Source organism: Plecotus auritus, assembly GCF_963455305.1.
Source record: "Plecotus auritus genome assembly, chromosome: 8".
Lineage (NCBI taxonomy): Eukaryota > Metazoa > Chordata > Mammalia > Chiroptera > Vespertilionidae > Plecotus > Plecotus auritus.
This window is the reverse complement of record NC_137782.1, coordinates 88,894,129-88,910,720: the sequence shown is the minus strand read 5'-3', so window position 1 is coordinate 88,910,720 and position 16,592 is coordinate 88,894,129. Positions and strand designations below refer to the sequence as shown.

Genomic DNA, 16,592 nt, shown 5'->3' with positions numbered 1-16,592 from the left:
CCATTATGAATAACTAGAGGCCCGGTGCACGAAATTCATGCACGGGGGCGGGGGGGCGTGTTCCTCAGCCCAGCCTGCACCCTCTCCAACCCAGGACCCCTCGGGATGGGGACTAAACCGGCAGTCGGACATGCCTCTTGCAATCCGGGACCACTGGCTCCTAACCACTTGCCTGCCTTCTGGCTTGATCACCACCTGACTGCTCCCCTGCTGGCCTGATGGCCCCCAACTGCCCTCCTCTGTTGGCCTCATGGCCCCCATCTGCCCTCCCCTGCTGGCCTGATCGCCCCTAACCGCCTCTGCCTCAGCCCCCACCACCGTGGCTTTGTCCGGAAGGAAGTCGGATGGTAGGAAGATGTCCAGTCTCCTGGTCTAATTAGCATATTACCCTTTTATTAGTATAGATGTCATGATAGGTCGCCTTACGTATTCAGTCCCGCTGCACATCTCTGGGCCTGTATGTGGAAGGTCCTAGCTGCGCACTGCATTTTCTTAAGCCTGTTGCAGAGAGCGAGGATGAAAGCCAGTGGGGACAGGTGAGCACGTGGCTTTGAGATGGGCCCAAATCAGCCGGCGTTTTTCCCCTCTGAGACCACGTGCACCTCTCAGGTGTGTGCGGTTCCCCTAAGTGCCTCCTCGTACCCTGAGTTGCCGCTCTGTGCCTTGGGCAATGACAGCATTCAGACGTGGGCACAAGGAGTCCAGAGTGCTGACTCAGAAAGGTGCAGGAGGCCTGAGGCTGCCTACTAGGCCGCTAGGCCCTCGGCCGTGAGGGCGGGGTCAGAGCAGAGGTGGGAACCTAAGGAAAAATTCCTCCATCGGTGCTAGTCATTCACCACGGGGTGGAGTCTTAAAACAGGGTTTGGCTGATCAGAAGAGAGCAGGGCCGTGTGCGGCAGGACAGTGTGTTAGGGACACTAGACAGCTGTCGATCCAGCCTTGGACGTGGCTCATCCTTGGGCCATAGGGTTCTGTCCCGTATATTAGTGTTGGCCCAGAAAGGACTGACGTGAACAGTCATTTCTAAATTTCCATGTCGATGGTGCCATTCTTCCTTCTTGAATATTAATTTTAACAGCGCTCTGTGATAGGTGCCTGAAATTTAAACACGGGATCAAGGGAATTGGGATGGGAGGCCTTTTAGTCCATCATGTACTCCTCTGATTCTCAAACACAGCAGCTGCTTTGTTCACTCCACGCTGTGTTAAAAAAAAAATAACAGGAGAGAAACCAACACCTAAACTGCTGCCTCACACAACAATTTCAAAACTACAACTAAAAGAACGGACACCATCCAGAACCACAGGAAGGCTGGCTGAGTGAAAATTCTACAACTAGAAGGAAAGAGAAAAGCTCACAGAAAATTGGAGGTACGGCAAAGGGTCTTTGTGCGCGCAGAGAGGAAGGGCGGCTGAGAGCCTGGCTGACTTTCTCTGGCGGGAGGGGGAAGGAAGCCCCCGACCGCACTGAACCCCAGTTCTGACTGCACTGAACCCCAGTTCCGAGTGAGCCCCTGGGACCCACGCTCTTACGGGGGGAGTCTGGACTCTCGGGCGGAGACTCCAGCTGGGAAAGGCAGAAGTCTGAAGGCACGCGCATGTCAGTGTGCACAAAGGCTGCGGAGGTTGCCACAGGCTTTCCCTAGTGGAAGGGAGTCAGAGGCTCCTGACTGCACTGAGCCTTAGTTCTGACTGCAGTAAACCCCAGTTCCAGGCGAGCCCCTGGGGACCCACGCTCTTGTGGGGGGAGTCTGGACTCTCAGGCGGAGACTCGAGCTGGGAAAGGCAGTCTGAAGGCGCGCACATGCACGCAAGGGCAAGGCTGACGGGAAGCCAAGACTGAGACTCCACCCCATCCAAGCTGAGCACAGAGGCTATTGCAATTTGGCAAGTCTAATCCTATAAGGCTGTCTCCAGCACCGAACTTCTCCCAGCATAGACACAGCTGATCCTTACAGCCAACTGGCCTGGAGGTCAATTCTTCCCAGTGATACCAACAACAATCAAGACTTAATTACAACAAGGCTGTACACACAGTCCACAAAGGGGTGCACCAAGAGTGTCCACCTCAGGTTAACTGGGGAGGCAGACCCACTGGGCCATATTGGAAACCTAGCACACAAATCTACCTTACCAACTCAGGGAAGCAGTGAAAATGCGGCGTCAAAGAATCAGATCACAAACGAAAGAAATGGAGGAAAACAAACGACTGGATATAGAATTCAAAACCACGGTTATAAGGCTTTTTAAGAATATCCTAGAAAAGGCCGATAAATATAACGAGACCCTCGAAGATATGAAAAAGGACCAACTAGAAATTAAACATACACTGACTGAAATAAAAAATATTATACAGAGACCCAAAAACAGACAAGAGGAACACAAAAATCAAGTCAAAGAATTGAAATACAAAGAAGCAAAAAACACTCAACCGAAAAAGCAAAAAGCAAAAAAAAAATCCAAAAAGTTGAAGATAATGTAAGAAGACTCTGGGACAACTTCAAGCGTACCAACATCAGAATTATGGGGGTGCCAGAAGAAGAGAGAGAGCAAGATACTGAAAACCTATTTGAAGAAATAATGACAGAAAACTTCCCCCACCTGGTGAAAGAAATAGACTTACAAGTCCAGGAAGCCCACAGAACCCCAAACAAAAGGAATCCAAAGAGGACCACACTAAGACACATCATAATTAAAATGCCAAGAGCAAAAAACAAACAGAGAATATTAAAAGCAGCAAGAGAAAAACAGTTAGTTACCTACAAGGGAGCACCCATACGACTGTCAGCTGACTTCTCAACAGAAACTATGCAGGCCAGACGGGAGTGGCAAAAATTTTTCAATGTGATGAATAGCAAGAACCTACAACCAAGATTACTCTACCCAGCAAAGCTATCATTCAGAATTGAAGGGCAGATAAAGAGCTTCACAGATAAGAAAAAGCTGAAGGAGTTCATCACCACCAAACCAGTATTATATGAAATGCTGAAAGGTATTCTTAAAGAAGAGGAAGAAGAAAAAAGTAAAGAGAAAAATTATGAACAACAAATACATATCTATCAACAAGTGAACCTAAAAATCAAGTGAATTAAAAACCTGAGGAACAGAATAATCTGGTGAATATAATAGAATCAGGGGCATAGAAAGGGAGTGGACTGATAATTCTCAGGGGGAAAGGGGTATGGGGGGTTCATGAAGAGACTGGACAAAAATCATACACCTATGGATGAGGACAGTGGTGGGGAGGTAAGGGCAGAAGGTGGGGTGGGAAATGGGTGGAGGGGAGATATGGGGGGAAAAAGGAGAAATAATTGTAATAATCTGAATAAAGATTTATTAAAAAAAATTAAAATAAAAAAAAGAAAAAAAAATAACAATCTTTGAGCTGAGGTGGCTGCTGCCTCAGTTTACCTCTGACTCCTGCATGACCTGCCCGCATTCGAACCCGCAACCACCCTGTGGAGCATTGTGGGATATATTTTCTGATTCTGTAAAGAGCACCTTAGCCTGTGGAGAGATTTACAACTTGAAAAGCTGGGTGAGGGTGGACCAGCTATTCTTTGGGAGTGGGAGTATTTATCTTGTGTGTGTGTGTTTTAAATAATTTTATTGATTTCAGAGAGGGAGAGGGAGAGAGAGAGAAACATCAGTGATGAGAATCATTGATCGGCAGCCTCCTGCATGCCCCCCAGTGGGGATCGAGCCCGCAACCTGGACATGTGCCCCTTGACTGGAATTGAACCCGGGACCCTTGAGTCTACAGGCCAACACTCCATCCACTGAGCCAAACCAGCCAGGGCAAGTGTTTATCTTGTTGAGTGCCACCAAAGAACCGCTTTCATCAGATGTCAGAGCCATGCTTGCTCGTAGGATAGTACGCATCTGCTTTTGACAGGAATTCAAAGCTCTTTCTTTTAGCCCGGCCTGGCGTATTTCCCAGGCACACATTCCCAGGCACACGGGGAAGATCATTGAAGTTGTCACAGGTGGTCTGTCGCTCACCCACCAATGTTGAAAAGGCATTCATGGACAGTCTGGCATGAATTCCTCAGATGGGCATTTTAGAGAGGGGTTTCCTGATGAATCCGCAACACACAGCGACTTATGAGAGTCCTCCCCTCTCTGCCCCCTTGGTTTCTATCATTCGATCAAGTTTGGATCTGGTTCATCCATCCATCCATCCATTCATTCACCTTAACACAGTTTCTTTTTCTCTTGCTGCTCTGACCTCCTGGTATTCTGACCCAAGACCCCCTGAGCCCCAACTTTGGCTGTTAAGGACAGTGAGAGACAAGACCCTGAAAACTTTATACTTTGACGATTCTTTTGAAAGGAGGCTTGGACCCGCCAGAGTGGAAAGTAGCCTGCTTTTATGTCACCTTGTTTTGTGAAGGAATGTGGCCGTCTCACCTCACCCCTGAAGTGTTTGTCCCTGCCACAGTGGAGAGGGTTAGTGAGCACCCCGATTCTATGCTAAGATTCTATGCCTATCTCTTCTCAGTGGGACCTGGGGAGGGGAGAGGGGAGGGAGATCTGTGTTCTATTAGGAAGTAGCTTTAAATTAAGGCTGACAAAGGTGGAGTGAGAGAGTGGAAGGTAAAAATGAACGACCCCCCGCAGGGCTCATATCCTGTTGGAATCAGCCCCCGAGGAGCCGTGAGGTTTTGATTAGGATGAGGGACCCAAGGGGCGGGGGTGGGGGTGGGGGAGTGGAGGGAGGACAGGCATAGTCGTATGTAGGTCCCTTAGCCCTGTTGAGATTCACTGTAGAATAAAGCTCGGTTAAATGATGTTTCCCTCCAGTTGCAATTCACCCTTCATCGGGAGCATTTGCCAGTGTTGATCATTTCAAATTTAGTCAGCTTTTTCTCTAACAAGGCCTGTGGGGTCCCCGGCGTGGGGGCTGGGCTGGGCCAAAAGTCCTTTGTGGTCCTGGAGTTAGAGATTCTTTCTCCATTGAAGTTAGGAACAGGCTTTGGGGAATTAGCAGTCTCCCTGAAGCCCAATATCACAGACTTTTCCCATCTTTTCAGAACAATAAAGTTGGGTTTCAACCAGCTGTTTGAAAACAAGAGTGAAAAAATTCTTTTAATAACAATCATGTTTGAAATTCGAAGAAGGATTTTTCTTTTCACATAAAATTGGTATGTAGAGGGTGTAAATTTAGCTAAGCTTTTTTGGGTTTGTGTGTATCTAGGTATTTGTATTCTGTTGGGATATTTTTATTTTACTTAATTAAAAATAAAAGAAATGCATGTACATGCTTAAATTACGTCAGCAGTGTGGAAAGATGCAAGTAAAAGCTAGACGTGTTTCTCTTCATGTGCCACTCCAGAAACATTTTGTACACAGATGGGACTACTTTGTATATATATGGGTCTTTACTGATTTATTAATTTTTAAAAATTTTTAAATTTTTATTGATTTCAGAGAGGAAGGGAGAGGGAGAGAGAGACATACAGAAACATCAATGATGAGAGAGAATCATTGATCGGCTGCCTACTGCACACTTCACACTGGGGATGGAGCCCGCAACCCGGCCATGTGCCCTGACCAGGAATCGAACCGTGACCTCCTGGTTCACAGGTCGACACTCAACCACTGAGCAACACCGGCCAGGCTGGTTTGTTCATTTTAAACTTTGAAGGAAGATTGTTAGCAGGTAGGATAGGGATATTGGAGGTCGGGGTCATTGAATTACAGAAACAGGTACATTTACAGAGACTTAAGCAGGCGAATAGCAAAAACAAAATAAAACAGTTACTGGACTGGCCTTCGCCTTGTGGGGGACCAGTGTGACCATGGCTCCCACGGGGCAGATTGCAAGCTAGCTCCCTTCCCCCTGGCTGACATGCTGTGACCTGATTCCACAGGGTGGCGTTTCCTGTTCTCAAAGAACTTTCTTTTTTTTTTTAAATTTAATAAATCTTTATTGTTCAGATTATTACAATTGTTCCTCTTTTTTCCCCCATAGCTCCCCTCCCCCTAGTTCCCACCCCACCCTCTGCCCTTACCCCCCCCCACTGTCCTCATCCATAGGTGTACGATTTTTGTCCAGTCTCTTCCTGCACCCCCCACACCCCTTTCCCCCCGAAAATTGTCAGTCCACTCCCTTTCTATGCCCCTGATTCTATTATATTCACCAGTTTATTCTGTTCATCAGATTTTTTATTCACTTGATTTTTAGAGTCACTTGTTGATAGACATGTATTTGTTGTTCATAATTTTTGTCTTTACCTTTTTCTTCTTCTTCCTCTTCTTAAAGAATACCTTTCAGCATTTCATATAATACTGGTTTGGTGGTGATGAACTCCTTTAGCTTTTTCTTATCTGTGAAGCTCTTTATCTGCCCTTCAATTCTGAATGATAGCTTTGGTGGGTAGAGTAATCTTGGTTGTAGGTTCTTGCTATTCATCACATTGAATATTTCTTGCCACTCCTGTCTGGCCTGCATAGTTTCTGTTGAGAAATCAGCTGACAGTTGTATGGGTGCTCCCTTGTAGGTAACTAACTGTTTTTCTCTTGTTGCTTTTAATATTCTGTTTGTCTTTTGCTCTTGGCATTTTAATTATGATGTGTCTTGGTGTGGTCCTCTTTGGATTCCTTTTGTTTGGGGTTCTCTGCGCTTTCTGGACTTGTAAGTCTATTTCTTTCACCAGGTGGGGGAAGTTTTCTGTCATTATTTCTTCAAATAGGTTTTTGGTATCTCGCTCTCTCTCTTCTTCTGGCACCCCAATAATTCTGATGTTGGTACGCTTGAGGTTGTCCCAGAGGCTCCTTACACTATCTTCATATTTTTGGATTCTTTTTTCTTTTTTCTTTTCCAGTTGAGTGTTTTTTGCTTCTTTGTATTTCAAATCTTTGACTTGATTCTTGCGATCCTCTAGTCTGCTGTTGTATCTCTGTATATTTTTTATTTTAGTCAGTGTATGCTTAATTTCTAATTGGTCCTTTTTCATATCCTTGAGGGTCTCGCTAAATTTATCGGCCTTTTCTAGAAAATTCTTGAAAAACCTTATAACCATGTTATTGAACTCTATATCCAGTCATTTACTTTCCTCCATTTCTTTCATTTGTGATCTGTTTCTTTGTCTCTGCATTTTGGCTGCTTCCCTGATTTGATAGAGTGGCTTTGTGTGCTAGGTGTCCTATAGGGCCCAGTGGCTCAGCCTCCCCAGTTACTTGAGGTGGACACTCTTGGTGCACCCCTTTGTGGGCTGTGTGCACAGTCTTGTAGTTAAGCCTTGATTGTTGTTGGTATCACTGGGAGGAATTGACCTCCAGGCCAATTGGCTGTGAGGATCAGCTGTGTCTACGCTGTGAGAACTTCTGTGCTGGAGACACCCTTATGAGACTAGACTTGCAGAAGCCTCTGTGCTCAGCTTGGATGGGGCGGAGTCTCAGGGCAGAGCAGACAGCTTTGGTCTCCTATCAGCCCCTAATAGGCCCCTGTGTCTCAGTGTCCCGTGGTAATCACTGCAAGTACCTCTGAGAGAAAGCCGCCCTCGAGTTTCGCCTGCTGCCAGACAGTCCAGTTTCTCCCCACATGAGTCTGGGTCCCCAGAGTCTCGCCCAGAACTGGAGTTCAGTGCAGTCGGGAGCTTTTGTCTCCCTCCCCCTTGAGAAAGCCAGCTGCGTACTCAGTTGCCCGCCCTCTCTGCACGCGCCTCAGTACCTCTGCCTCCAGCAACTCCTCTGAGTCTCAGTGTGGCTTTTCCCTTTCCTTCTAGTTGTAGAATTTCCACTCAGCCAGCCTTCCTATGGTTCTGGATGATGTCCATTTTGTCTTTTAGTTGTAGTTTTGAAATTGTTGTGCGAGGCAGCAGTTTAGGTGTTTACCTATGCCGCCATCTTGGTTTCTCTTGAAGAACTTTCTAATGTGAATTCAGTTAATATCAGCAGCAGAAGCCTATTAGATCTGAGCACAGCACTCACCACGGTTGTATAGACATGACCTGTACAATGGGAACAGAAATGAGGAACAGTCTACTGTGGCCCAGATTTCAGAGGCCCTGGGAGTGGGTGGGGCGGGGCTGGGGCAGGGCTGGCAGCCTGGGTTTGAGCTCCAGTCTGACCCCCCTACCTTCAGGTGTCGCACTTCAGCTGCACTGATGCCTGGGGTGCCAAGCTGGGGGCAGCTTCCTCGTGGCTTTTGCAGTCTCTTGGGGAAAGGAATGGGGACTCAGGGTGAACCCCGATAAAACAGAGGTGCTGTTGGTGGCAGCTGCTACTAGGTTTCCTGGAAAAGCGACTTATCTACCACCCCCTTGTTGAAAAAACATAACCATTATGAAACATCTCAGACATGCAGACAGTTATAGAGGGTAATGTAGTGCACGCCATATACTCACCGCCAGGCTTAAAGATAAAGTGATGGATGCCTCTCGTATGTCAACTCTGTCAGCTTCCCTCACTCCTCACGTCACAATCTCCTGAAATCCACCCCCTTTTCTTTCCCTAAAGATGGTTTTATAGGAAGAAAAGGAAGGGGGTACCTTTTCTGTTTTCCTTTGTAGACACCATGACCTTGAACTTGGATGGAATAAAATGGCAGCTTGTTTGGCATTAAACCCGACACCTCCTATACTTGTCTCCTATTGCTGCTGTAGCAAATCGCTGTAAATCTGGAGTTCAAAACAACACGGGTTTACTGTGACAGTCCTGTGGGTCAGGGGTCTGACACGGGTCTCTCCAGGGTGCCCTCAGGGCTGCATCCTCCTGGTCCCTGTGTGCCCAGCTCTGGAAGCTGCCCACCTTCCCAGGTCTGTGGCCCTTCCTCCGGCTTCAAAGTCACCTGTGTCTGACCCTCCTCCTGTCCTCACATTTCTCTCTGGTCACAGATCAATGATTCTCCCATTTCAGGGCCCTCGGTCGTAATCACACCTGCAAAGTCCATTTGCCTTGTGAGGTGACAGTCACAGGTTTTGGGGATCAGGATGTGGGCAAAGTCCCATCAACTTTCTGATGGTGACTGTGTGTTGGGGTGGATGCCTGACAAATCATGCCTCCAGGAGTGCCAGGCCCACTGCTAGGTGCCCGCCTTGCATGTGCCCGCCTGGCCGGTCCTCTGTCCTTTCCTCGTCTGTGTGACTAGTGTTGTCAACCTTGGCAGGACTGACATCTGGGGGATAATATTCTGTTGTGTTTGGCAGCATCCCTGGCCTCCACCCAGTGGATGCCAGTAGCATACTCCCATCCCCCAGTTGTGACCACCAAAAATGTCCCCAAACATTGAAATGCCTTTGGGGGGCAGAATTGCCCAATTGAGAACTGTAAATACCCACTTGGGTGAGTATCCATAAGACCTAAACAGGAGCCTGATGGTCAAGCCACCTTGTCCATCCAGTTAATTGGCTTGGTACAAATTCTCCCAGAAGTGATCTGTAGTCACTTCTCACCCTGTGCGTGCTCTGCCTGGGCTCTGGCATTCGGCCTGCCGTGGGGCCAGGAAGAGAAGGCGAATCCTGCCTTTAGGGGCAGCTGTGAGTGCAGAGCCCCAGGGCCCCAGGGGGCGGATGCCAATACTGGGTTGGCACAGTCTTCCCGGGGACACAGTGCTGCTTGCATTTCACCTGTCTGCCCCCTTCCACCTTTGTGTTCCTGTGGTTGACCTGTGAACCAGGACCCTCAGCCGTGTCTGACCTTCAACCCCATGTTACATGCAGGTGGCCCTGGTACAGTGGACGGAAAGTGTGGGCTTAACCCTGGTGGGCCGAGACCAGTCTTCCATGCAGCTGAGGACCCCTGGCGACCAGATCCTGAACTTCACCATCTTGCAGATCTTCCCTTTCACCTACGAGAGCAAGCGCATGGGCATCATCGTGAGGGTGAGTCCCTTTTATTTATGACTGGGAACAGTTCAGAACCCCCAAGTACACCGTGCACGTCCAGGGGCTTGACTTTCTTTCTACCCCTTTTTATTATGTCCTCCGTTGCCCAAACTAACAAGGGAACACGATTCCCTAAGCAGGAAGAAAATTAGTTCATTCATCAGACAAAACCTCTGAGAGCTGGTCAGCTCCTTGTTAACCCGTTCTCGAGTGAAAGGTCTAAGGGATATAGACTGGGCACTTCTTGGTAAGAATACACTTCAGCTCTTTTGTTGAATTAAATGTGTATCTTTTATTGAGGTGAATTCATATAACATGAATGAACCATTTTAAATGTATAATTCAGTGGCATTTAGAATATTCACAGTGCTATGCACCCTTTTGTCAAGTTTCAGAATGTTTTTATCACCCCAAAGGGAACTTGTACCCACTAAGCAGCCACTGCCTGTCTCTTCTTTCCCCTAGTCCCTGCCAATCACTAACCTGCGTTCTGTCTCACTGGATTTACCTGTTCTGGGCATTTCATATAAGTGGAATCAGACAACATGTGGCCTTTGTGTCTGGTTCCATTCACTTAGCATAATGTTTTTGAGGTTCATCCATGTTGTAACAGGTATCAGTACTCCATTTCTTTTTATGGCTGAACTAGAGGCCCGGTGCATGAAAATGCATGCACTGGAGGGGGGTCCCTCAGCCCGGCTTGCCCCCTCTCACAGTCCGGGAGCCCTCAGGGGCGGGAGGCGACCCAGCGATCAGGGGAAGGCAATGCTCCATCATACCTCTGCTACTGCCACTGCCGGCAGCACAAGCCTCGGCCGGCCCTGGTTACCTGAGCCTTGGGCGGCCCTGAGTGGCTGGGCAGCCACCATCTGAGGCTTGCCTGCACCTCGGGCCAGCCCTGGGTGGCTGGGGGGCTGAAGGGACTGGGCGCCACCATCTTGTGGCTGTGGGTGCTGCCATCTTTGAGATGGGCAGCAATTAGCATATTCCCTCCTTATTGGCTGTGGGTGCCACCATCTTTGTGACAGTGTGAGGGTCAATTAGCCTATTCCCTCTTTATTAGATAGGATAATATTCCACGTTGTTATCCATTCATCCATTGATGGGCAGTTGGGTTGTTTGCACCTTTTGGCTATTGTGGATAATGCTGCCAGGACATGCATGTACAAGAATTATAATACCTGTTTTCAGTTCTTCGGGGTGGAATTGTTGGGTCATGCTTGGCCAGTCACTAAATTTCTGGGTAATTATATTTTTAAACTTATGAGGAATATCTAAACTCTTTCTTCAATGCTCCACAATTTTATACTTAGCCAGCAGTATATGAAGGTTCCAGTTTTTCCACATCCTCATCAGCACTGTTATTTTCCATTTTAAAAATTACAGCCATCCTAGTGGTTGTGAAGTGGCATTTCATTGTAGTTTTGATTTGTATTTCCCTAATGACTGATGATGGTCCCTCGGGCCCCATTTCTAGTCATTTTAACCATCTTCATATGCTTATTGGCCACTTGTATATCTTCCATGGAGAAATGTCTGTTCAAGGCCTTTGCCCACTTTTTAATTGGGTTGTTTGTCTTTTTGTTGTTTAGTTGTATATAGTCTGGTTACTAGAGCTTTATCCAAGTTATGATATGCAAATGGTTTCTCTCATTCTATAGGTTGTCTTTTTACTTTATTGATAAAATTCCTTTGACGCACAGAAGTTACTAATTTCAATGAAGTCCAGCTTGTCAGTTTTTTCTTTTGTTGATCTTGACTAGGTATCACATCTAAGAGTTCATTGGTAAATTCAAGGACATGAATTTTCTTCTATATTTCCTTTTAAGAGTTTTGTAGGTTTTGCTTTTTAGGCCATTGATCCCGTTGGGGTTAGTTTTTGTATATGGTGTGAGGTAGGGGTTCAACTTCATTCTTTTGCATGTGGAGCTCCAGTTGCCCCAGCACCATTTATTGAAGACACTATGGTTTCCCCATTGAATGGTCTTGTAATTAAATATTTTCAATGGGTTTTCATTTGTGCAATCACAACATTATTGAAGAAATGTTTACTCAGAATCATTTGCCATATTTATTTCAGAACTTCTTTTCATGCTTTTGAAACTTTTACTGAACTACAGCATACACAGAGAAAAGCACAAACATCCGAAGTGTGTACACCTCAAGTGTTTACAACGTTAACACACTCATGTAGGCAGCCTCCAGAGCAAGGAACAGAAGCCCCCCACCACCACCCTTAGCTCCCTCGTGCCCCATTTCTGCTCACTACATCCCCTTTCCTATAAGGATGTAACCACTGTCCCATTTCTGTCATTGATTAATTTTGTCTCTTGTTGAACTTTATGTAAAGGAAATTGTACAGTAGATACCCTTTTGTATTTGAATTCATTTGCTCAAATTTTTATTTCTAAGATTCACCCATATTTTTGCATGGATTGTAGCTCAGAAATTTTCTTAAAGAAATAAAACATGCATTCAATCGAAGTCTCCCCATCTATCACTCCTAGAAGTGTCTCTTACACCAAGTTCCTCATTCTTAGGAATTTTAAAATACTGTTACCAGACTTGTTTGAGTATAAATAACGTGTATCATGGAGTTACATGTTTTTATTCTCTCTGTAAGAGGCACTGTAGTCTATGTATCATTTTTGCAGTTCCTGTTTTTAGTTTAACACTAAATAAACTTAGTGCTACACCTATACCTACTTCGTGAAGCTGAGCTGATTTTTGGTTCTGCATTTTGTGACTGTATCCCTCTTCATTCCACCTTTTGCGGTTCTCTCTTGACAGACACTAGTTAGCTGCCACTAGCAAGAGCACAGCTCTGTGCAGCCTTGTCTGCTCGAGGCTCCATTGTACGGATGTCAGTGTCTCTATTCAGTTCTCCCAGAGGGAGAGTTGCTGGCTTGTAGAATATGCAGATCTTTAACTCCGCCAGGCGTCCTCGGCTCCTTCTCCAAAGGGCTTGCTCTAATATCAGTACCCCCCATGCTCCCCCACATTGGGTAGTGTCAGACTTTTACCATGTTGCCTATCTGAAGAGTCTGAATTAGCATCTTGTCTTCCTACTTGCGCTTTTACTCATGGGGACCACACTTTCCATCCAGGGGAGCCTGGGAACCCTGGGTTCATAGGCGACTTTCTTCTTAAACCTGGCTGGTCACCAGAATTACGGGGGCGCTGAGTGAGTGCAGGTTACTTGGTTCCATCCCAGGCCTGTTTTGGTATTGGGAGGTTGCTGGTATGTTTAAGCAGGGGTCCTCAAACTTTTTAAACAGGGGCCAGTTCACTGTCCCTCAGACCGTTGGAGGGCCGGACTATAGTTTAAAAAAAAACTATGAACAAATTCCTATGCGCACTGCGGGCCCGGGACGAGTCGGCTTTTAAGCAGGACAGGCAGCAGCACCCGGCGGGCCGGATAAATGTCCTCGGCGGGCTGCATGTGGCCCGCGGGCCGTAGTTTGAGGACGCCTGGTTTAAAGGTTCCATGCACTATCTGGCATGGCTGGAGAAAACTCTGCCTCAGATCATGAGAATCTTTGGAATAAGAGTCTCATTTTATTTTTGGATTTAATGAGGATCTCTACCACTCTCTCTACACAAGTCTTTCTTGCCCTAGGGATCCAAGTTGTAGATTCTATTATAGTCATTAGTAATAGTAGTATTAGAAATTGGTAATAGTAGTAATAGCCTGCAATCTGGGCATGCACCCTGACCGGGAATCGAACCGTGACTTCCTGGTTCATAGGTTGATGCTCAACCACTGAGCCATGCTGGCTGGGCCCAGCAGGTGCTTTTACGCTCCATGGGGCGTGTGTCCTTGGCACCTCGGGGCAGGAGGGAACTCCCCTCCCACATACCTGCTGCTTTTCTCGCTGGTCTCAGCCTCTATGACCCGGGGCCTCCACATCTGCAGCACATATCTGATGTCAGGAGCACCCGTGGCCTCGGAGCCACAGCGTAAATCCTGGGGAATTAGAGTCATTATCTCCTGTGGAATCACTTTAACTTCATTCCAGCCTTTATTTTTCCAAGTGTGAGGGCCGTGGCTCTGCTAAAGTCATTTCAGGGTTGAATCATCAGGACTGGTCCCCGTATCGGCCATCCTAGAACGAGTGGGCAGTGTGCACCCGCCCTTCCTCTAGTGGGAAGGGACTCTCATTCCCAGACACTTTGTCAGATGTGTCCCCGCGTCTTCCCACAGCAAGAGCAGGACTCATGCCTGGAAGTGGGATACTGTTGGGTGGGCAAATATATCATCTGAAAACAGCACTCCTTCCTACCCAGGTTATAAAAAAGTCAGCATTCAGTTGACATTTGGAACAAATAATTATATAAAGAAGAAGATCAAAACTACTTGTCTTTATTTTCCCACCAAAGGCGGCCGTGGCGACCTCCTCAGAGAATTTCCTGTCTTTTTTTTTCCAAGCACATGAGTGTGCATATCTGTGACCATTTTTATAAAGTTGGCATTGAACTCCACAGAAGGCTTCCTAAACTGCTCCTCTCCCGTAAACTATGCATGGTGAAAATTTTCTCATACTGTTAAAACATGATTTTTAACATGACTTTTAATGTGTGCATGGTGTTTTGTTGGGAAAAAAATGTACCATTATTTAATTAAATACATATATTTTTGGATGCTTAGGTTGTTTTTCATTTCTCACTGCTGAAGGGACATCTATGAGCAGCCGTCTTCGGTAGGCTGTCTTTGACGCAATGCGTATTATTTTGCTAATTTTTTTTTGATTTCTGATCTATCTTTCTCTTTCTCTTTGCTTTTGGACCAGTTTTGCATGTTGCATGAATCCCACTCAGGTTCTCATGCTGGCCACCTTGCCCGCAGGGGACATCTGCAACTACCTGGAGACAGTGTTGGTTATCACAGCTCCTAGGGTGGCATCTGGTGGGTGGAGGCCAGGACAGCCTCCTCACAGAGAATCCAGCGCCACTGTTCACTGTGGCGGGGCCAGGAACTGAGTGTGGACGTGTCCGTATATCCTGTCTGTTATTTGAAAATAACTGTCCATTACCTGATGTGACGACGTTTCAGCCAGTGATAAAGGCTCTTGGTTTGTTTCGTGACTGTTGACAGTTAGGGTTTTCTCTCACCTGTTTCATCAGCCCTCTCAAATGTGTAGGCTCGTGGGCGGGATGTGGTGGCACCACCTGGCGCTCACAGAGCGAGGCCGGGTCTGTGGGATCTGTCTTCTCAGAAGGTGGGTCCGGCTCAGAGGAACCAGCTTCTTCGGGGCTCGTGTGCTTGTGCTTCTGGAGGGAGGCTGTGTCGCCTGCTCTGCTCTTCTTGTGCCCAAGATGTTCCACCGCCTCCCCACGCGGAGTGATGCAGTCGGGCCATTGGCGTAGATCACCCCTTGTCATTGTTTGAATAGAAGAGGCCTTTGAACAGGTGCCAGCACCAGACCACAGTGGAAAAAGATGAGGCCCCCAAACAATGCCACACACCCGGCAGATCTCTCTAAATTTATAGCGTCATCTTGCCATAATATGGGAACGAAGTAACCTGGTGATGAACTTGGAGGGAGGAAATGACTAATGGGAGGAGACAGTCAACACAGTATTTACGTTGGACGAGAGGCTGAGTTCTCTCGAGTCCCTGCTGGAGGAGAGGAAGCCGGGGAGGGGGCCTCATTTCCTACGGCTCTCTTGTTCAGCACCATTTGGGTGAAGGGGAAGGAAAAAAAAACTCCGAGGCTTTCATGTTCAGACCCCACAGCTCTCCTTGGCCTGAGTCACCAGCGAGCATGAGCGCGATCTGTCAGCGATAAGGCGCTGCCCAGAGCTTTCAGACGCAGGTGGCGCTGCGTGGCGGGTGGTGCTTTTCTGAGTAAGCATGTTGTTCTAAAAAGATCGTCAGTGATTAGAGGGCTTTGAAAGTTATTTTAAAAGAGGAAGCTGTACCACTGATTCGGCGTTGTGTTCTTATTTTGTATGAAGCGTTAACAGGCACGCGTCTGGGCGTCCCCGGGGAGTAGAATTTAGGCCCAGGGTGGTGATGGCCACGCTCAGTTCCCTTGCCCATCTCCCTGCCTCCAGCCTCCCCGTGATGGGCATCATCGAGGAAAGAGTCGTGGAAGGGGCAAGAACCAGCGGTTTCCCCAGCATTCCTCAGCCTGGGCGCTATGGGCACTTGAGGCTGGGTGGTTCTTGGTTGTATGTCCTGTGCACTGTAGGATGTTCAGCAGCCTCCCTGGTCTGTACCCACTAGACTCCAGTAGCACCACCCCCGCTGTGACAACCAAAAATGTCTCCAGACATTGCCCCATGTCTCCTGGGCGGGGGAATTGCCCCCTTTGAGGACCTCTGTGCTGAGAAGCCTCCTTCTCCACATGCAGTGTAACTCAGGGTTATGGAGTTACTGCCACTCAAACGGAAAGGGATGCCCTAGGTGGGCATTTCCTGTCTGGCCCTTTGCTACATGCTCTACGTAGATGGTCTCGTTTAAGCCACACACACCTCTGCAGTAAGAGTTGTTAGGGTCCCTATTTTACAGGTGAGGAAACTGAGGTTTAGAGAAAAGAAGTAGCTTGTGCCATGGGGGATCGGCTGGGGCTGGTACCAGGTTCGAGCATTTGATGGCTGTACAGTGGGTTACCCACTCCCCAGAAAGTCTGGCCAGGCGAACTGAAACTCCCTAGCCCAGTGCTCAGCTACCCGTGTGGGGGGTGGGCATCATCTAGATCAGTGGTTGCAGCGGAGGTTTTGCCTCCCAGGGCACATGTGTTCATGTCTGGAGACGTTT

General features: G+C 47.5%; 1 protein-coding gene across 2 annotated transcripts in view; it reads left to right on the top strand.

Annotated features, from left to right (window-relative positions):
* ATP9A (ATPase phospholipid transporting 9A (putative)) overlaps positions 1–16,592 on the top strand; it is a 150,849-nt gene that overhangs the window by 109,962 nt on the left and 24,295 nt on the right. For both annotated transcript variants that reach the window (XM_080685178.1, XM_080685177.1), the window contains exon 15: positions 9,665–9,826. In XM_080685178.1, the coding sequence (XP_080541304.1) occupies positions 9,665–9,826 (162 nt within the window). The remainder of the gene's footprint in view (positions 1–9,664; positions 9,827–16,592) is intronic.